The sequence below is a fragment of the Etheostoma cragini genome, chromosome 11 (assembly GCF_013103735.1).
Source record: "Etheostoma cragini isolate CJK2018 chromosome 11, CSU_Ecrag_1.0, whole genome shotgun sequence".
NCBI classification, from domain to species: Eukaryota; Metazoa; Chordata; class Actinopteri; order Perciformes; family Percidae; genus Etheostoma; species Etheostoma cragini.
Window position 1 is genome coordinate 4,126,447 of NC_048417.1, and position 22,253 is coordinate 4,148,699.

Below are 22,253 nucleotides of genomic sequence, written 5' to 3' on the forward strand. Positions count from 1 at the left end.
CATATTAACCCACGTTCCCCTATCCCAGTATTAATCCACATATTAACCCCCGTCCCCCCATCCGAGTATTAATCCACATATCAACCCACGTTCCCCTATCCCAGTATTAATCCACATATTAACCCACGTTTCCCCATCCCAGTATTAATCCACATATTAACCCACGTTCCCCCCCGCTTTTGGTGTTCCTGCGTATTTACTAACCAGCTATAGGGACGCTGCTGAAAGCAGCCTGTAGTGTCCTCTGTCCTGTTGTTGTCTCCGTCCTGTTGCCGGCCCTACGTATCCAAACATTCGTGCCCGTAACGTTGACAAAGACAAAAACTAACGTCATTTACTCGATAATTTTAACCAAACCAAACAGATTTTGTTTTGACACCTTCAGCACATTGCACCTCATCTCAAACCTGTAAACATAGAGGCTTCAGTGAAGAGAAGGGAGAGCTTTGCAGCACTTGGGAGCACTTTAAAACATATTTTATACATTCTGTTTAAAACTCACAGAAGAAAGTAGTAGCATTTGTGATGCATTTGGCTCGTAAAATTAAACAAGAACAAAAAATAAAAATAAAAAGTAATTAGAAATCAATTCATTTAAAAATTAAAGGGTGAAAAGTGGGAATCAAGATCGTGATTTTATAACGATTAATCGTGCAGGCCTAATGAGCAGTGAGAGTGAAAACAGACAGCAAGAGAGCTAGTAGTGCCCTGTCCTTTCTATAAATGTCTCTCCTCTCCCCGGGTGTTGCTATTATAAGAAACAGGGAGGCGGAGGAGGTTGACGGGAGAACAGTGCCCAGAGGAGAGCACGCGGCTATTTTTAGCAACGCCTTGAAACGCTTCACTGGGTGCCTGGGATGGCTTAACGTCTGCCATAGTCAGTAATGAGATTAGAGTGTGCCTGCCTGCCGCATCTGTGTGCAGCATGTGTGTGCAGTCAACTCGTGACTGTGTGTGTATTTGTTGCCGGGCTTCATAAACATGCTGTGTTAAAGAGTTTCAAGATGAGCTTCACACACCCCTCTGAGCATCAGCACCCCACTAAGATGGTTTATGAAAGTGGAAAGGAGGGAGAAGAAGGGGATGTTGAAGGAGAAAAGGGAGGAGGCAGGGAAAGCATGAGCTAAAGGGAGAAAAAGATTCAAAAAAGCATGTAAGGACCAAATGCGTTTGGGAAGTACATTTGCACCCAAAGGAGTTGAAAGAAGGGCTGATAAAAATAGAGCATGTCCAATGAATGATTGATGGGGAAGGACTGCAGTGCCGTTTAAGATGGCGAAGGGAGAAGCACGGCAAGGTAGTGCAGTGGAGGAAATCCTGGAGTGATGTCACACTGTCGCTAACTGCACTCACACACATACTCCCCGGGGATAAGAGAAAGTGAGGGGTAGAGGGAGATCGAGGCATGAGCGAGCATTGAGAAGTGGGCAGATGGAAGACGCCTACGAGGGAAAAGAGGGAGCAGGGAGAGGAAATGCAGACAGGAAGATTCAGCACTGAAACATAAAAACCAAAGGTAATGGGACACCTGCAGCGCCCACAAAGACATGCAGAATTTGTAACGTGTTAACGTGGAATCGACAGGGGGAGACCAAGCTTTGTCGCACAGGTTGTGTGATCACGACTAAGACAGACAGAGAAGAGACTAAGAAAGAGAGAGAGAAAGAGAGAGTGAGCGAGAGCAAGAGAGAGAGAGGGACCACTGCAGAGGTTGCACTGAAGGGCTTTTCCTCTGACTGTCTTTGTGTCTCTCTGTCTGTCTTTGTGTCTCTCTGTCTGCATCTTGTCTGTCTGTCTGTCCATCCGTCTGACTATCCGTCTGTCCGTCTGTTTGTCTGTCTGTCTGTGTGTTGTCGGTCCTCTGGGGGTGAGTGATGCTGCTGGCGTTCTCTTTGCAGGTCTGTGCTCTTTAGTTGGATGGTTTGAAAGACTCATGCCAGTACTACGATGTTTAGCAATTTATGGTAATTTATTCATCTAGGAGCTCTGCAGATGTCTGCTCAGTCTTAGTGTGTGTGTGTGTGTGTGTCTGTGTCTTTGTGTCTGTGTTTTAACAGACTGGGAACCAGGGACCCTCTCAGGTGGACAGGGGAATTTGGACCTACCAGAAACATAGGGATACTAGTCACTGGATTTGAATTGGAGAAGGGAATGTTTTCACCCCTTCTTTTCTTAATTGCATTGCACAGTATAGACAATCATGCATTTACCATAAATGTCAGCAACTTTTTCCAAAATGGGTTTGCTTATTTAACTATCTAACAGGGACAGTAAATACGTGTATTGTTATATAGGAATAAGAAATGCAACAGACATTAGAAAGAATGTATAATAAACAAACATAGATGAAACAGATTCCGGATGAAAACAACTAAGCATGTGACTGTGGGTTCATGTACTGTATTATTCATGACGGCGTATGCGTTAACACAGAGATTGGACAGCAGACATGTGTGTGTATGTATATGTTGGCATAAGAATTCATGTGAGCAGCTGCTCACATCTTGTGTTGTTGTTTAAGTCATTGTTACATTGCGTGTGTAAAAAAAAAAGAGCCTGTGTGAATGACAAGACAGCATCGCTGTAGCACTGGGGGAGCACCTTGAAGTCCACGTGAGAGAGAGCTCAGCCCAACCCTAAAAAATGACAGACTGTGCAGGGATGCTCCGCCTCTCACTGACTCACTCATGCTTATTAGATTGGCTCGCTTATTACTGTCCACTTTCAAGCTATGAAATGCATCTCAAGGAGATTCAGATTGGCTGTGAATTGTGCATTTGGATCCATGGTGCATCAGCGCTTTGATTTGTTGCGTCATGTTGTGTTGTGCAGACGCTACCTATGGGAGCAAGGGCTGCAACTAACGATTGGTTTTGTAATCGATTAATCTGCCACTTATTTTCTTGATTAATTGATTATTTGTTTTGTGTGTTAAATGTCAGAAAATGGTAAAAAAAAAACGTGGATCGGTGTTCCCCAAAGCCCAAGGTGACGTCCTCAAATGTCTTGTTTTGTCCACAACTCAAAAAGAATCAGTTTACTGTCACAGAGGAGAGAAGAAATAAGAAAATATTCACATTTAAGGAACTAGAAATCAGAGATTCTTTTTTCCAGATTAATCTGGAATTAATCAAAATAGGGAAAACTGTCCATCCTTGTTGCTTAAAACCCAAGGTATTGTCTTTAAATGTCTTGTTTTGTCAGTCCAAAACCCAAAGACTTTCATTTGATATGCTATAAAACAGGAAAGAGCAGGAACTCTCCATATTTGAGAGGTTGAAAACAGCATTCATTGCCATTTTTGCATGAAACATTTCTTCAGCGATTAATTAGTTATGAAAGCAGCGATGACTGTTCTACCGATCGATTATTCAAATAGTTGACTAGTGCAGCTATAATGCAAGCGTGTGTGTTGTAGAGAGAGAGAGAGAGATAGAGAGCAGCTGCGACAGTTCTGTTTCACCTATTGTTGTGCAGGTCCCAGTGGATACAGGATCTGTGCACCATTGTCACCAATCGTGTGTGTGTCTGTGTGTGTGTTTGTGTGCGCGCATGCGTGCGTGCGTGTGTGTAAACAGTGACAGGTGTCCCTTATAATCAGGTCATTTTTGGTGGCTGCCTCTCAACCGAAAATGACTGAAGAGTCTCATAATTACAAGTTATCAAAGAGCCACTTCCTGTTGTCACTTGTCATGGTACACACACACACACACACACACACACACACACACCTGATATATTCAGCTCTGAAGGTCAGTCATCAAGAAAGGTTTTCCACACTTGAGGGATGCCTAGAGCCAATTTTGGAAACAGCCTGTTCCTGTTTCCCCTGGCAACCAATCTTATCACTGCCCTGTTTCAGACACTAGACACAAACATGGACCCAGTACGCCAGGGATGAGTTTGCCTGTGTGCATAGCATGCACACACACACACACCTACACACACACACACACACACACACACACACACACACACACACACACACACACACACACACACACACACTATATTTTGATGGCTGAGAAAAACATTACAGCTTTAAATTTGTTTTGCAGTTGCTGTTTAAATTAAAAATGATCTGGTTCCAGCTTGTTTGATGTGAATATTTTCTAGTTTCTTCTCTCCTCTGTGACAGTAAACTGATCACCTTTGAGCTGTGGACAAAACAAGACATGTGAGGACGTCATCTTGGGCTTTGGTGAAACACTGATCCATAGTTTTCACCATTTTCTGACATTTTATAGACCAAAGTAATTGACTACAAAAATAATTGCTAGTGCAAAAAACATTTAAAAAAACATACAATTCTCTGAAGCGAGAGTAAGCAAAAGAAGAGAGGGAGCAACAGAGGGAGAGCTACAGATTTACTTGTTTTACATGCTCAAAGATTATAAACGGCTGATTGGTTGAGAGTTTAAGATTTACTACAAACACAACCACACACAGACACACAAACACACACAAACACACACACACACACAGACACACACAAACACAAATAGGACACTTCCCCACAACACACTTACTGTAATTTAGTTGATGTCTCCACTTACTCAAAGTAATGCTTGTGATTAGCTGCAACATCAAGGGAGGGTTAGGAAAGGATAATAATCACACACACACAAAACACACCCACACACTGTTGACCCACACAAGCATAGCTTACAGAGAGATGACATGATTGTTATTGTGCCCTTTTTTGTGTTCAGCACTCAGGCAAAACGACGTATTGATTAGAAGTCTCTGGACAGATTGATTACAACAGTGATTAAGGTCATTAATCGGGGAACTGGTTGTCAAGGCGGTGTTACCTCAAGCTCAAGATGGCTAGACCGTACAGAAAAATATTTTAACAAACATAATAATAAGATGAATTAATTAATCAAAAAAATTAGTATATTTAATTAAGAAATAATAATAAATAAGGAATATGTCCAGTACCAATTTTGTGTAATTGACAGTTTTTGAGTGCTACAAATAAAGCACGTAAACTGTATCCGTGGACGGTTTCATGTCTTTTGGGAATATTTCCATACATAAAATAAAACAAAAAAAACAGGTTGTTTTCCCGGTCCCAGTCCCCTCTAAAGGGCAGTTGGTAACAAATACGTCAACTGTTATTGGAACATAGTTATAGTCTCGCTTTGCAGGCCATCCGCACACGCTGACTAGTGGCTTGTCCACACAGCATTCTGGGATGGGAGAAAGATGGTTTATTGGAATTTCTTTAAAGCAATCACATTAGTGATGGGTGGTGCTAAGCTCTACACAGAGCCGCTGTAAAACAATTGTGCAAAAGAAAACTGATGGGACAGATAGTCTAGCTGTCTGGATTTACCCTGCAGAGATCTGAGGCGCTGATTACCATAGAGCTCATAAATCCACCGGAGCCAACACAAAGAAAGTGGAAGGTAACGGACATACGTGTACCTGGTGGAATTTCCTGGGCACCGGCACAGTCCCGGCAGTGGACCGTAATGGATTTAGACAAGGCAATTCATAACATTTTTTCAATTATGATTTTTCGGCTACCAAAAATGATTTTAAAATAACATAATCACAATGATTCAATCGTTTTGTCTTGTGTTATAAATCCAGCGCACCCCTTTATTCCTCAGAGTTACTGACTGACTGGAATATGATGAACATAGTTTGACAAAAATGTGAAATATACGTTTAGGAGTTTTCAGTAAGTTGTGGAAGTAGTTATTTTGACCTAATATAATATTTTTCTAATATTTATGTAAATGCATACATATGTTTATATATTATTTATTTTTATTTATCTATTTTTTTCTTTTTCAGCTGCATTCTATTTAAAGTGAAGTGTGTTCTGCTGTTAAAAAGACACATTTGTTTTATTGAAGTTCAAAAAAAGTCTATGAGTAATCTTGTTAAAAAACAATTATGATCTTTGCTATAATCAAGCAGTCCCATTAGACCACATTTGCTAAAATAGTTTAGCATCATCTAATTAGCATAAGATTAGCCCCATCTGAGGTTAATAAAGTTAACTGTCGACACAATACAGTAATACAGTTTTTAAATTAGCTGATACATGGTTAACCCTCATTATCTCTTACCAATCCATCTCCCTGTGTACTTCGTGTACAGCAATTGCCCCCCACACATCGGTCCAAAAAGGTCCCAGTTAGAGAGGTCATCAAGTGTCATTTCATGCGCAGACCAAGAGCCTGATGGTTACACCACAATTTGTAACCATTGGCACTTTACTTGTTTGAAAGCCATGATGTCTCTCTCTCATGGGTGGGCCAAAAACTCTGGGCGGGCAAAGCAGAGAAAGGGTAGGTAACATTAATCTTTATGACCTCATAAGGGGGCAAGATTCCAGATCAGCCCATCTGAGCTTCAATTTCTGAAAGGCAGAGCAGGATACCCAGGGCTCGGTTTATACGTATCTCCATTTTTAGCCACTGGGGGACCATAGGGAGGCCGGGGGAACTCGTATCAATGTTAAAAAAAACTCATTAAGGTAAATTTTTATGCCAGGGGACCTTTAAAAGCTCAACATACACATACGCTCATGCACATTACACACATGTGTCGGGGGGTTAGTCTAATCAGGCAGAGCATAGAGAGAAAGAGATATGGTGAGAGTGGAAACTCCCATTAAACAACTGATTGACTTTGTCACAGAATTAATCACAGGAAGAAGAACACAAAGTCCTTCACTGTTTTCACTGTTTCACTCCATTTCTCTTTGACTAATGGATGTGTGTTTAGTCTCCAGGACGTATGGATTGCACAGTTAGATATGTATTCAATTCTTGCCAAAGGGGATGCAATTAAAGAATAGAATGAAGCTCCGCGGTGGCCTAATGTATGGCTTCAAATGATGGTGAATAGTTTGTTCTGAAATGGCCTGTTGAAAAATCAATGAGCACTTTGTGGGAGAGTAAGAAACACAACAAACTGTGTGCAGCCCACAGTGATACAGACAATAAACAGACCATTACCCTCCAAAGGTTTTCCTATTTCCTTCCACAAATAAAATTCAACCAATCCTAAATTACTGTCCTTTATGCTGTATTTTATATTTAATTTGTATTTTGTTTAGTTTTATTTATTTCCCTTATTTGTATTCCACATGTGTGTGAAGCACTTTGTAACTGCATTCTTTAAAATTGCTATATTAATATTGTGTTACTTCCTTAAATGCTATATTAATATTGTGTTACTTCCTTAATTACTTAAAGAACAATTCCGGTGAAAGCTGATCCTAGGGTTTAATAACACATGTGTACCGAGTCCACCATTCTCTGGGATATGTTTTTATGCTAATCAAATGTGTCTGTAGCTTGAAACAAGCTAGTGCAAACCGCTGAGTAGCTAATAATGCTAGTCTTTGGGTCACTGGTAGAGAAAAAATAAATCACTGTTTTATACCAACAACAAAGCTCAAAATAGCACCACACTTCCACGGTAGCATACTGAGGGTCCCTACATGTAAACCAAAGCATTGAGAACTTTGTAAGTGTACAGACAGTTTATTAAAAAGAGTGGCTTGAAGACTAGCATGATTTGTGTGTGTGTGTGTGTGTGTGTGTGTGTGTGTGTGTGTGTGTGTACAGTGCACAGTGCTTGTATCCAGCCTCACTCCTCTCTTAAGTGAGCAGCGATAACATAAGGATGCGTTGAGTTTGAAAGAGATGGAGAGAAAGAAGAGCTGAGGGAGCATAAATAAGTGATGGGGTGTTGACAGGGTGCTGTATGTCTGTAAGGTTATCTACAGGGAGACTGTCCTTAAACACACATACACACACTCACAGGGAGAGAGAGAGAGAGAGGACAGGAGAGGGGGAGGCAGTGGGGGAGAGAAGCTCTTAGCCTTTACCAAGGCGCTTCGCTTGTCAGCACATATCTGCCTCAAAGCAACATGAAGAGCTAAGAGTGAGAGGAAGAGAGGGATGAGAGGAAAAAAATGCCGGAGCGAAGGAAAAGACTAACTAAAGAAGGTGTTAGGGGTTGAGTTAGCTCAAGTTAATGAGGGAGAGGGATAAAGAGAGAGAGAGAGAAAGAGGGAGGGGGCTTCTCATCCTTTTTCTCCCTTTAAAGAGCGAGCCAATTCCTCTCCTCTCTCAGTGGCACCGCAGGCTCAGGAGGAAAGCACTGGTGAAATTTATCTCTCTTTCTGTTCAGCTACAGTATCTGGCTCACTCTCTCACCCGTGCACACATTCCTCACTCTCCCCGCAGGTGATCACTCCGTTCCGTAGGCTCATCCTCTGTGCCGAGAACCGGAAAGAGATGGAGGACTGGATCAGTTCGCTGAAGTCCGTCCAGTCCAGAGAGCATTACGAGGTAAGAAACCCTTTTCTGAATCAACAGATATATGTGTGTGTGTGTGTGTGTGTTGGCGGGGGGGTGACTAGGAGATGGATGAGAGAGAGAGATAGTACTGCCGGAACAGTAGATCTGTGTTTAGACGTATCCGCTTTCAGAGATTCTGACAGTGATGTTAGTCAGTGTTGTTTTTTTACAAAACATTCCAGATGAATGTATACTGTTATATTACTAAGAAAAGGTACAGAGACTAGTGTTGGGCCCAGATGTGTGTGTGTAAAAATTAATAAGAGTTACAACAAGAGGCATATAATAAGAGCCACACTGAAGGCTACCGAGGATCCAAGAAGTTGGTTATGCAGAAGCTACGCATTCTCTGTTCTAATTCAGAGCCCCACAGCACCAGTGTACACATGCACAAGCACGCATGGGCGCACATGTACAGTCACAGGTGTGAGTCTCTACAGTAAAGAACATCAAGCCTGTGTGTTGTGTATATGTATACACAAAAACAGACACATGCTCACCGTCACAAACCACATTTCTGATTCTGCAACAGCCTGAATTCTCTTACCCCTTATGTCCACTGCCCAGCCACTTACTATCATTTTTAATGCTCTCCCTTGTTATGCAGAACAGTGTCTTTGGAATAATCAAAAACATAAAAGGCTACTCTCCATGTACAGTATGTGATCATCAAACAGACAGTAGCTGTGTATATGATTTAGGCATCTCAATCAGTGTGATGTGCTGGCAGTGAGAAAGGGGATGTAGGAAAACAGCAGTGCTTGCTGCCTTAATGCCTTTGATTTGGGAGGGAAATCTTATATAAGACCCCATCCCTCGCCCCCGTACTGCACTGCAATGCAGCAGCACCCCCAGAGCTAACACACCACACATGTCCGGACACAAACACACACACACACACACACACACAAACACACTCACACTCACACACACCTGCCAAGAAGTCAACACAACTAGCATTTAATAACTGTGTGCTCTTACGTCGCACTGTAAGAACCTGACCTCCCCACTTTATTAGGACCTGTTAGAGTAAAATTCTACTTATCAAACACAAAGTGTTTGCAGGGCTGCGCCAACCACTGCAGACGCAACTCCCATGCGTGTACAATACAGTCCCTGTAGCTTGTGCTCCACAGTGGACGTTCACCATACACTTACGTGTAGAGAAGGGTCCAGTATTCCTGACCAGGTTTATTTTAAATCCCGGAGCAGCAGAGTCACACTAATAACTGTCAGATAGTAGAGGTTTCCTCCTATGGAGTCCCCGTGTGCCATATAGATTTCCAGCTAGTGTTGTCACAAGGCTCCTATAGAGCAGCTAATCTCAGCGGAACGTAAACACACAAGGAATGCATTGACTGAATGTATAAAGTTGTTGATTTGTGTCTGCTGCTAGAAACAGGTGGACAGATGTTTACATCTGTTTTGGGGCAGGGCGATATGGCCAATATCTTCTTTTTATCATTTGCTAATATTTCACATCTCCATAATTTAATATATCAATATCTTTTTTTACTCTTGTGTGAATGAAATATTTGACAAATGAAAAGTGCAGTGTATTAAGAACTTAGTGCTAAATGAACATATGCAAGGATCGGAATGTTAAGCAACGTCCAAATGACGTAAATATTGACAAAATGCTGTTTCCGGATTGAACCAATACAGAACAATATATACGATAGACATTTTTATATAGTTTGACGTTATGTAGTATATTGTCATATTGCCCAACCCTTATCTGTTTGTTCTTATTTTTTATGCAAATTATTTTTCTACTTGCAATGATAACAAAAACAGCCAGTAATCTCAATGTGCAGTCATTTGTAATTAAACCTACAGTAAATATTAGATGATACAGATACAGTAGATTATAAAAAATGTTTATACTATTCTTAGCTACACTGTGAAGACTTTTATACGTCAAATTTATTTTTGTATTTTAAAAACAGTGGATTTTGACAAGTGCTCAGGCTAGAAATAAAGATTATTATGCCGTTGTATATTTTCTTATCATGCTGATGTTGCCTTTCTGTGACTGTCATCCCAGTGCTGCCAACCTGTTTTAACCTCTTCTTTGCCAGACTGCACAGTTTAATGTGGAACATTTCTCAGGGATGCACAATTGGTACGCCTGCTCCCACGCACGGCCCACCTTTTGCAACGTCTGCAAAGACAGCTTGTCTGGGGTCACATCTCACGGCCTCTCCTGCGAAGGTAGGTAGCACACACAGACACTACACGTGCTAATTGTCAAACACTGCTGACTTGGTTTTTTTAGACACATGTACACGCAGTGTTGTCTTGATTAACTCCCTTTTCATAGGGCTCAACTGTGATCGCCCACTTTTTTGAACAGCTCTGATTTTCTGGAAGGGATTTTTTCCCCATTCAGTTGCTCAATTGACGTTCCAGAAAATGCTTATATAAAGAGTCTTAATCCAGGACCCAAGCCAATCAGCTCTGAGATCATTATGACCATAAAATCGTTTCATTCGGCGTAAAAGAATATTTTGAAAACTGAAAAAAAAGGAAAAGGTACTTTGTAAATAAACAATCATAGATTTTAGTGCAAGCCGCTTGCTAGACATTTGTGGGTTTATGAGTGCAGTTCACACTTCCATGATAACAACTTGGTCCATCAATCAGATAAGTGGCCGTCACACTTGGCTTAGGATTGTGGGTAGTGTAGTACTTCTCCATGGCATCTCAAACAAAAGATGTTTTTCTTAAAAACAAGGTTGATTTCACACAGACTTGTGGCTTCTACAGAATAAACCTTCGTTCCACAACCTCGTAGCTCGGGGTCAGTCTACCTTGGATGGTTTAGACAATATGGCTGAAAATCAAAATCCTTATGGAGAAAATGAATGTGAATTTCACTTCCAGAACCACACTGTTGGGTTCTATACGTGGCCTTTTGAAGCAGCTCCTAGTCATTTCTACATCTCATTATTCATTACTCTCTGACGTACTGTAGCGTTGCAGATAATTTGGAACTGCAAGCTTGGAAAATGGCAGGTCTATAACAAGGTATAAGATTATATTGCATAAGGACGTGTGACTCATTGAGCATTCTTTGTTCAAATGTCCGTCTAAGTGGAAGCAAATTGGATATACCGCAGTATATCGCAGAGTCTTTGACATGCTCCACGTTGTGGAGTTGGATGCCCATCAAACCGTTAGTTTGCAGTAGAGGGGAGTGAGAAGAACAAGTGGTGAATTGCCATTAATGCTGTCACAGCGCCTCTCTTTCCATATGCTTTTATGTAATACTGCGTGTTAGATAGGCAGTGACTCGCGCTATTTTGAATTTCACTTCTCGCAAGTCTCCATCTATCCAAAACGGAGATAGAAAAACTGTTATTGGATCCTGTGAATGACGCCATATCTTCTCACCTCATCTGTGAAAGCACACTGAGTTGAGGTGTTAAGAGGAACGGGGTCGGCATGGGAGGTTGACACTACTTTGTTTTTTTTAGCTTTCTTTTAGCTGGTGTAAAGAGTAAGTGACAGGCAGCAAACTTTAATGAGCACCATCTGCATATCCTCTCCTTCTAATTTTTCTAGCGTTCCCCTGTTACTGCATGCTTGTGTGTGTGTGCACGCAACTCAGCCAGTGTGCACGTGTGCTAGGTTTGCAGTGTATGTGCGAGGGAGTAAGAGCTTCTCCACTCAGCGCTCATTATCCTCGACAATGATGCCCTCTCATATCCAGAGCAGAAAGAAAAAACACATCAGGAGATGGAGAGTCATTAAAGATGCATCTAACTCTTGTGCTCTAAATCAGCTCTATACTGCTCCACACATACACAGCATTTCCTCGCTGCCCGTGAGGTGGATGGAATTTTCAGCAGGGATGAGTGTTAAGTTGGTCTTGCATTATTCGGCAGAAATTAGCCTACGTTTCTGGCCGAGTGTTGCTTGCCTCGAGGTGGATGCAATTTTCAGCAGGCACGAAATTTGGCACAACGCCTGTAAGTGATTTTTTTGTATTAGCGCAAGTTGACGTCACAGTGATTCGATCTATAAATCTACATTGAGCACAGAAGTTGTTCAGTACAACCCAATTAAGAGCCTACTGACTCCGGCAAATGAGAAACAGTGAGAGGAAAAAGAAAAAGAAAAATATTTGATCACAAAACACAATGGGAGCCAGTGAGGAGGGGATGATCGCCCATGAAAATGAGAAACAGTAGGGAATGCGAGGATGGTAGAAAGAGGGAGAGAAGAGGAAAAAAACAAAAACAGAAGGGAGCTAGAGAGCGTCTCTATGAAATGTCGAGAGCAGCCAGCCAAACAGTTTCACAGCAATCAAGGGGGCTCAAATTTCTCTTCGATTTCCTGCGCAGGACGCTCAGTGTGGATTGATTTGTGCTACCTAGACACACACACACACACACACACAAACACACACACATACACAGACACTCTTCTGTCTCTATTTCATCTTCACACAATGTTTCCCTCCAGTCTGGTTTGTGAATGCTCCGAGTATGGCCGGGCCATTAACAGGCAGTGGTATCATGTCCTCTGAATCCTCTTAATGTTCTGCTAATGCTCCCTAACATCATTTAGCGGTCGACTAGATTGAAACATCAATTGTTGCTCCCGGATATGACTCTGACTTAGTTTGTATATATATCTTCTTATTGACAAGATTGTGTTTGTGTGAGTATGGGTGGGGTGGCTAGAACCAAAGTTCCCCCAGAGCGGAGCGCAGACATTATTCATGAGTCTGCTAAGTGCCTCATGCTTAATGGAGAAAAAGGCGAGAGCTGTCTCCATCTGTCTGCCCTGTACATCTTCAAAGGATATATTTATGTTCCAGTTACATTTTAATCTTGTGTTTCTTTTTCAGAACAACCTGCATTAAATACATTAAAGTAAAATGGACGAAATTTGTTAAGTGTATCTCCGTGTTTCTTGTACAGAGTGAACCGTGGCAGTAACGGTTTTAACAGGGGGGACGTGAATCTCCACTGGTCTGACGCTTTGATTACGATTATCTTGCGATTCCAATCAATTCAATATCACGGTGCATCACCTCAACAAATTCAAGCAGTCAGATGAACTCCCCTTTTATGTTGTATCTGCTCTTAAAAAATACACTTCCTGAATATAAAGGAGAAACATACAGGCAGAAATAAAAAAACAAACAGAAAATAAGTAACATCAGTAGGCAAAACTCGATCATGGTCTGTCCAGGTCCGCATCGCGATGCGTTGATGTAACGATTCATTTCAACACCTCAATTTACCAACTGACGCACGGCTGGATGTCTGTTTATCCTGATTGTTATCCTTTTTCTTGATCATTTTAAAAGGAATAATTTCAGAAGACACTGAACCCCAGGGTGCTCCTCGGATGCTGTGTAAATAGCAGCCCACTGCTCCTAATACAAGGATGGGTTAAGAATGCAGAAATCAAATTTTACCACATTGTACTGTGTGTATGTGACTATTAAGAATAATATTTGTTTATACAATACTGGCCATGTGGTCTGCTTCATCCTTATTTTCCTGCTCTGCTAATGTGTTGATGCTACCGAGGATGATGGTGGAGCACATTAAAGTAACTACAGACACACAAGCATTTACGTGCATTAAGTGAGTCACTGTCAGCACCAGAGTGTGTACTGTACAGAGACAGTACAGCAGGACGTTTTTTTAATATGGAGCGGGTTCATCATTCATTCATTCGTTTGGGGTGGCAGTAGCTCAGTCCATAGGGAGTTGGGTTGGGAACCGGAGGGTCACTGGTTCAAATCCCATATGGACCCAAAAAGTTGGGAGCGTGGATTGGTGGCTGGAGAGATGCCAGTTCACCTCCTGGGCACTGCCAGGTGCCCTTGAGCAAGGCACCGTACCCCCCTGACCGCTCAGGGCGCTGGTTCAGCTGGCAGCCCACTCACTCTGACATCTCTCCATGTATAGTGCATGTATAGGTCCTGAGCATGTTGTGTGTATTTCAGGCCTGTGTTTGAGTACTAACAAAAAGTGTGTACACAGAGTGTAGTGCAGTAATTTCCCCATTGGGGACTAATAAACAAATTATCTTATTATCTTATCTTATCCTGTCTTATGTGGTCCATGGTTTAGGTCTTTCTTTGCCTGGCTGTAGGCTTCCTCTTGCTGGTTGCAGATAAATGGTTCTTGCGATTTGCTTCTTTCTATCTCTCAGATATGTAAGTGCAGAACAGGCTCAGGGAGGTTAGTCATTACGCCCACTGACATCTCATTAGGGCTTGATTCATTAGAACACTGTACTTTGCGGGGCGTGTCTGGGTCTGAATCATGCATCAGTGTCCAGTGTTTTCCAGCAATAAAACTATAGAAACCTGTCAACTTGGAAAAATCCTGGGAATATTTAGGGCAGTGTAATTCATGTTTTAGTCTGCAGCCATCTAATGTAGTGCTAAAATATGAATAATGATCATGTGATATGTGTGTGTGTACTTTTTGTGTTTTCCAGTGTGCAAATTCAAAGCTCACAAACGCTGTGCTGTCAGAGCCACGAACAACTGTAAATGGACAACTCTGGCGTCCATAGGAAAAGACATTATTGAGGATGAGGATGGGGTGAGTGTGTTTGTGTGTGTGTGTGTGTGTCTGTGTGTGTGTGTGTGTGTGGGTCTTTGTGTGTGTGTGTATGTGTGTGAAGTTTATGTATTTTCCTTGAAATTTATTTAGCCTTCTTTTCTGCGCATTCTGCACTAAACCACTCAACCGTACATATTTGTTCTTGTATTGTCTGTTTCCTTTTAATTATGTATGCACCATCCACCAAGGCAAACTCGCTGTTAAGTGTCTCTCACGTGGCCGTAAATTCTGTTACGTTTGTTACATGGTTGGATGGTACAAATTACATGCTCTGTAGGCTTTTTACCAATTAAAGAACGTTATTGTTTTCCCATAAGAAAAGCAGTGGTATTTAAATATTTTCACATAAGCATATTACAATTACTGCAACTTGTTTGTGCTTGTTCAAAAAGAGAAGATATTCAAAGCCATTTACAATAGAGACAATTGTTTAGAGAGAGAGAGAGAGAGAGAGAGAGAGAGAGAGCGTAAAGGCTTTTATTGAACTGTGTGTGTGTGTGTGTGTGTGTGTGTGTGTGTGTGTGTGTGTGTGTGTGTGTGTGTGTGTGTGTGTGTGTGTGGAACCTGCAGATTGCTATGCCTCACCAGTGGCTGGAAGGCAACCTGCCTGTCAGTGCCAAGTGTTCCGTGTGTGATAAGACATGTGGCAGCGTACTGAGACTGCAGGACTGGCGCTGCCTCTGGTGCAAAGCAATGGTAAGACATCTGTCTCATATGCACAATGCCTAATTTGCCCCTGCTAAATAACATTCAAACATGATTATAACTACACAAAACGCTGATCATTTGGGTCTTAATCGGAACATTGAGGATAACTAAAAACATTGTCTCAGCGTTGGATGTGACTTGTTAGTCTTGAATTACAAAATGACTGAACTGTTATTTGTAACTGCATCTCATTGTTTAGCATGCTGGCAACCACCATTAGAACACAACACCTCATAAACACCTCCCAGTTGTATTCTGAATCATGGATCTTGACTTATAGGAGGTTTGGTGTGTACTGTCTTCCATTAGCCACAATCCATCTATTCCTTTTTACCAATCCATTGTTTGCCCCTTTTTAAACAACTTCTTTCATGAAGAACGTCTGGGCAACTTTTCTTACAATAAACTTCATGCCCTTTGGTCTTGCATATTGCTTGATCTTATCAGTCCCACAGCTGCAAGTCACCATTGTATTTTGCACAGGAGATTGGCCAAATATATGTATACTGTGTGTGGAAGTGTGCACATATATACAGCATGGCACGTCTTTGGATGTGTGTGTGTGTATATATATATATATGTGTGTGTGTGTGTGTGTGTATATATATATATATATATATATATATATATATATATATATATATATATATATATATATATAAGCAATAGTATTCTACTTTATAAGATTATTTATACTTTTATATTTCTTTTTGTTTCTTTTTACAGGAACAATGCACTAAAAATACTGTAAATGTGTCAGTGTTAGTAAAATGGCAAGTTTCCCAATTTTGTCCCTCAGCCAGATGTCAAATTAAAACCATTAAAATAGTAATAAAGCAGACATTGACTGTAAAATGTGTCATTTATCAGTCTGTGTCTTTTGGTTCACCCGGGGGATTTTATGTCATTGCTGTTGTACATCTACATGAGAGAGAAAAGTAATTATTGATGATTAATAAAAATTAATTAAAGGCTTAAATCTTGCATAAACGGATTGTTTGCATTTGGTGTTGTTGTTTTAGGTGCACACAGCCTGTATGGACCTTTACCCTCGCAAGTGTCCTCTGGGTCAGTGCAAAGTCTCCATCATTCCCCCTACAGCGCTCAACAGCATTGACTCTGATGGTAGGGACCACACACACACACACACACACACACACATAGACACACACGCACAATCACACAATGCAATTACGCCGGCCCACTCAAAGGGTCAGAGGTTGATGCTAGACGACAACTATGAGCACTCATTACATTTCAGAGATGAACAAATGAGATTTCACCCCATTTAGTCGACCGATGTCTTCTCTCTGGACTTTGACCTTCTGCTCCGTCAAAATAAAGTACTGTGGCAGAAGGGAGGAGGGGGAAAGCTGGATTCATCAAGGCATCAAAATCTCACACACATACACACACCCCTTTCTTCCCATCACCTACTTCTCCTGTAAACTGCTGGAGTATTCTGCCAGAAAGAAAAAGACAATAATATTATTTTCTTAGCTAATTGGTCTTAGCATCAGCGCCATAGTGTCTTACTGGCTTCCTGCAAGTCATAGGATGTATTACAGTAAGAGAGGGACCGGGCGTTGGTATGGGTTCCAGGAAATTGCCCTTTTCTTGTGTAGCGAGTTAAAAATAGCCCGAGCTGACAGGACGACAAACACCTTTCCGAGGGCTTAAAATAAGTCGGCATCTTGTGGCAAGATGTGTGTGAAAAAATAATCACAATTAGATGCTTCCCAACTTGCTGTGAAAATGGGCGCAAATGTTCATTGTGTAACATTTCATGAAAGCATGCAGACACTACAGAAGAAGAGTTCTGCAGGTGGCTGCAAAGCACCCTGAGGCTCCCTCCAGGCTCTCCGTCCAACATAGTGTGTGTGTGTGTGTGTGTGTGTGTGTGTGTGTGTGTGTGTGTGTGTGTGTGTGTGTGTGTGTGTGTGTGTGTGCGTGCGTGCGTGCGTGCGTGCGTGCGTGCGTTTCTGCGTGCGTGTGTGTGCGCGCACTTGCGTGCGTGTGCTTTCCAGTAGAGCTGTAAGGATTAATTAAAACACTCACTTGGTTTGAGTCGTTTTTTTCAATTCCAAATTAAGTTAAATGTGAATATTTTCTTTGGCTTTGGGAAACACTGATCCATGTTTTTCACCATTTTCTGACTGATTTTATAGACTGAACAACTAATTCATTAAACAACAAAATAATCAACACAGAATAATCGTTAGTTGCAGAGCTTCTACATTAAACTCTTTTTAGATGGGGATCAGGACCTGCGAGACAGACTCAGATAAACTGTGTGATTGGAGTACTGTTGCAAAAGTCAATAGCTGGTGAATGTGGTGTCACACACACAAACACACACACACACACACACACACACACAGACACACACCAGCCCGCTGAGACTGTGAAAAACTGACATGGGCTAATTGGTAGACAGATAAAAGAGGGGAAGAGTATGGGAAGATGGTGAATCCAAATTAAAGACCGAGGACAAGAAAAAAGCAGAAAAAAGGACAAAGGGCAAAAAAGGTGAAAAAAGAAGATCCATTATTTCCTTCAGCTTTCCTTCAGATATATTTTCTCTCTCCCTCTCTCTCTCTCTCTCTCTCGCGCTCGCTCTCGCTCTCTCTGTCCTTACGTCCCTCTGCATCTCCTCACGTTCCAGGACTCCCTTTGCCCAAATGCAGGCTGGGAAGAGGGGGAGGTTGCTTGTAATTGGCTGAGGGGCAGACAGGAGCACGTGCTGGAGCGTTGTGACTCCTCATCCCTCCCCTCCCTTCCTCTCTCCTTCTCCTACTGCCTCTCTCAATCCATCCTTTACTGACAACATCCCAGAAAAAATCGAAGAGCTTAGACAGAGAGATTAGAGAGCAGAAGCAAGACGTAAAGGAGGATGCAAGGGGGGGAAAAAGGAAAAGAGAGAGTGTCAGGAGTAGATAGCAGAGAGAGACACATACACACATGCATACGCACACACACACACACACACACACACACACACACACACACACACACACACACAAAATGGAAGCCTCACATACAAAGCTGTCAACAGTGGGGGTGTAGAGATTGTACAGAAACCCGTTTTTGCATTACCTTCCACAGATTAGTGTATATATACAGTATGTGTGTATGTGTGCTCGTGAGTGTGTCTGTGCTCTTCTTGGAAGCAAAACACGTGTTTTTGGCATGTGCTGTGCTCCAATGCATTATTACGCTTGGTCTAAGCACGCACTGAGTCTTTTATGAGGTCTGCACCGGGTCTGCACTCAGCCCAGCCGCCCTTTTTTTTATCTCCCTAGCCGAAATTCACAAATCACAAATATTCCTCAATAGGTTTTTACAATTTGGACAGCACCAGACAGCCTTTTAAGTGCTACAGGGCTTCAGCAACCGGTCATACGGTAACTTAGAAGGCAATTTGGCTTTGTGTGCTCTGATTAATTTGGTATGCAGGGAACAAACCGATTTTAGGGTTCCCCCAACTGCCAGATCCCACTTTAACCACTGTACATATCATGAATGATATTATCTGGGAGGACGTCATTCCACTTCCAGAGACAACACAGGAGACACAACAATGACATATTTCTCTACATACCTCTTGTGGTATCCAGTCATGCAGGTTGTTTTGAGTTGTATGGCATTTTATTTGTTGTGCATTTAACAGATTATTCACTTTCTCCTTTTCTGTTGCCGTTTCTCCTCAGGCTTCTGGAAAGCCACCTGTCCCCCCTCATGTGCCAGCCCCCTCCTGGTCTTTGTCAACTCCAAAAGTGGTGACAACCAGGGAGTGAAATTCCTGCGACGCTTCAAGCAGCTCCTCAACCCCGCTCAAGTCTTTGACTTGGTCAACGGTGGGCCGCACCTTGGGTGAGGAAAACACAAGGAAACATATATACAGCTGCCGACGCATAAAACAACCCATCAAGACAGTAGATGCATGAACTGCATGGCAAAGCATCATTTGCCGATTCAGGATTTTAAATGACCGAGGTTGACTCTGAAAATCTTTCTTTTAACTGGCAGACGAACGACTCGCTGCCATAGGTTACTTAGAGAAATGAATACATGCAAGCCATGAAATGTTTCCTTTGATTTTGTGGGGAATTGGACCCTGAGACATAGGCGGCAATATTGTGGGTGCTCTGGAGCTCGAGCACCCACAGAAAATACTGAGCACCCACATGTGTGTCAGACTGCCAGTAAGTTACATTCATTTGAAATGAAACATTGCAGTTGGTGTAAGTGGAGCGTCTGTCATGGTGTGATTGCTTATGGCGCTGTCAGTCCCCTTCTCTATATCCTATCCACCAATCACAGCGTCTCTCGGATGAAAACACCTCTTTAGTGACTCCTCCCTCTATCCCCCCCCACTATACAGTGTGTGCATGTGCATTAGGTAATCTGAGTGAGAATAAAATGGACAGATTTGGATATGGATAGGTTTGTTATTTGAACATCCACAGGTGACATTGAATTTTAATTTCCCACAAAGCTGATCACGGTTACGTGTCAGTTCAACTTTCCATCTCCAATCCAGTCTGTATTTGTGAGAAGTGGCACTGTCCTGACTGAGCTGTGTGTGTTTGTGTGTTTGTGTGTGTCAGTCTGCGATTGTTTCAGAAGTTTGACAACTTCCGGATCCTGGTGTGTGGAGGCGATGGGAGTGTAGGCTGGGTCCTCTCAGAGATTGACAAACTCAATCTTCACAAACAGGTACTGTAGGTACTGTTGATGAAGGTCCAAAGGGGCCGAAACGTTAGTTTTCTATAACAAATGGAGATGCTGTAGCAAGAGAATAGTGCAGGATTTTCTTTTTTTGTCCCAATGTTTTCACAAATTAACGCTATTGGTCATCCTTTGCGTCTGTCTGTGGGTTTTACAAATATCTAAATAAGGCAATTTCATCCAACTCTGTCGGAGTAAATATGATATACACAGTATATTGTTTTCAAATTAGCTTTTTTTATTTCATGAAAGGCAACCGTTTTGGACATTCAAGATTTTTGCCCGACAGACAAATTGCCTTTTGTCATAGAAATATTAGGCAGATAACTCTTTAGAAATTGCCACAAAAGAGGCAGCTACAAAGTGATGTGACGTGTCCTTCTGCCTTTGCTCCGGGCCAGCTTACGTAAATACACACTCATTATACACACACAAGCATGCATGCACGCACACCCTTATGATTGCAGCATGCATGTATTCCCCGATGCCAAATAAACCCCCATCTGCATGTGTTTCAGTGCCAGCTGGGGGTGTTGCCCTTGGGCACGGGCAATGATCTGGCACGGGTGCTCGGCTGGGGCCCTTCGTGCGACGACGACACCCAGCTGCCCCAAATCCTGGAGAAGCTAGAGAGGGCCAGCACCAAGATGCTGGACCGCTGGAGCATCATGACCTACGAGATTAAGATCCCACCAAAACACAGCTGCCCCACCACGCCTGAGGGAGCCGACGACTGCCAGGTACAGACAGAACATGCATGCATCGGTAGACACAATCAAACCCAGCAGGGCTTCCAGACTGACGTGAGTAGGAGGGAGTAGGAGAACAGGCTGGAAATAGTGCCTGACATTTTCACTTCAACTTCATTTCAGCTCAGGTTCAAAACAGGACAAAGAAATATAATCTTTCCCCACAAGTCTCCCTCGTAGCATACCTTTTCCGCCACCGTACAGTGGTGGAAGAAGGCTTGTATCATGTGGACGTGCCGACCGTTTTGTTTTCGTTGCTTAGAGTTAGGCCTCCATGATTAATCATTCTAAAATCTCAACCTCGATTCACCCTGGTCACGATTTAATAATAATACGTTTTATTTTATTTTTATTTTTTAAAGATTATATTGGGACTTTTCCGCCTTAAATGGACAGGACAGCTAGGTGAGCAAGGGAAGAGAGAGGGGGGGAAGACATGCAGGAAATCGTCACAGATCGGACTCAAACCCTGGACCACTGCATTGAGGCATGAGCCTTGAAGTATATGTGCGCCTGGTGTAACCACTGAACCCCCCCGGGCCACAAAACTTCTTTTTTTTAATGACTTTGATCTTTATTTACTTTTACGAGCCAACTGCATCACAGACTATTATTTTCAGGCCTTGACGGGACAGCTAAAGAAAGGGGAGAGAGAGGGGGACTGACATGCAGCAAAGGGCCGCAGGTCGGAGTCAAACCATAGCCTGCTGCATCAAGGAGTAAATCTCTTAATGGGGGGGGGGGGGATCTGCTCTACCAACTGAGCTATCAGGGGTCAGAGAATCATGATATCTATTCTAAACTAAAAAATCGTGATTCATATTTTTCCTCGAGTCGTCCTGGCCTACTTAGAATTCCTCATGGGGGCGACAGAAACTACGCACTATAGCTTTTAAAGTATTACAAGTAAAAGTACTCAATGTAGAAAAATCCTCACATTTTAGAAACTGGAAACAATCAAAACAGTTGTGTGTTTAATGGTATAATCATTTTAGCTGGACTGGCATGTGTTTTATGTACAAAAACTGTTAAAAGATTTAGATAATACATACATGTATATAATATACACTCACTGGCCACTTTATTAGGTACCCCATGCTAGTAACGGGTTGGACCCCCTTTTGCCTTCAGAA

General features: G+C 42.2%; 1 protein-coding gene across 10 annotated transcripts in view; it reads left to right on the forward strand.

The window, feature by feature from the left end:
- dgkh (diacylglycerol kinase, eta) overlaps positions 1-22,253 on the forward strand; it is a 64,163-nt gene that overhangs the window by 20,409 nt on the left and 21,501 nt on the right. For 8 of the 10 annotated variants that reach the window (XM_034885831.1, XM_034885835.1, XM_034885830.1 and 5 more), the window contains 8 exons: positions 8,220-8,324; positions 10,415-10,547; positions 14,805-14,911; positions 15,503-15,628; positions 16,663-16,765; positions 19,351-19,513; positions 20,251-20,359; positions 20,890-21,111. In XM_034885831.1, coding sequence (XP_034741722.1) covers positions 8,220-8,324; positions 10,415-10,547; positions 14,805-14,911; positions 15,503-15,628; positions 16,663-16,765; positions 19,351-19,513; positions 20,251-20,359; positions 20,890-21,111 — 1,068 coding nt within the window. Of the gene's footprint in view, positions 1-1,247; positions 1,517-8,219; positions 8,325-10,414; positions 10,548-14,804; positions 14,912-15,502; positions 15,629-16,662; positions 16,766-19,350; positions 19,514-20,250; positions 20,360-20,889; positions 21,112-22,253 lie in introns of those variants that run through there. The other 2 variants (XM_034885836.1, XM_034885837.1) reach the window with 2 other exon arrangements.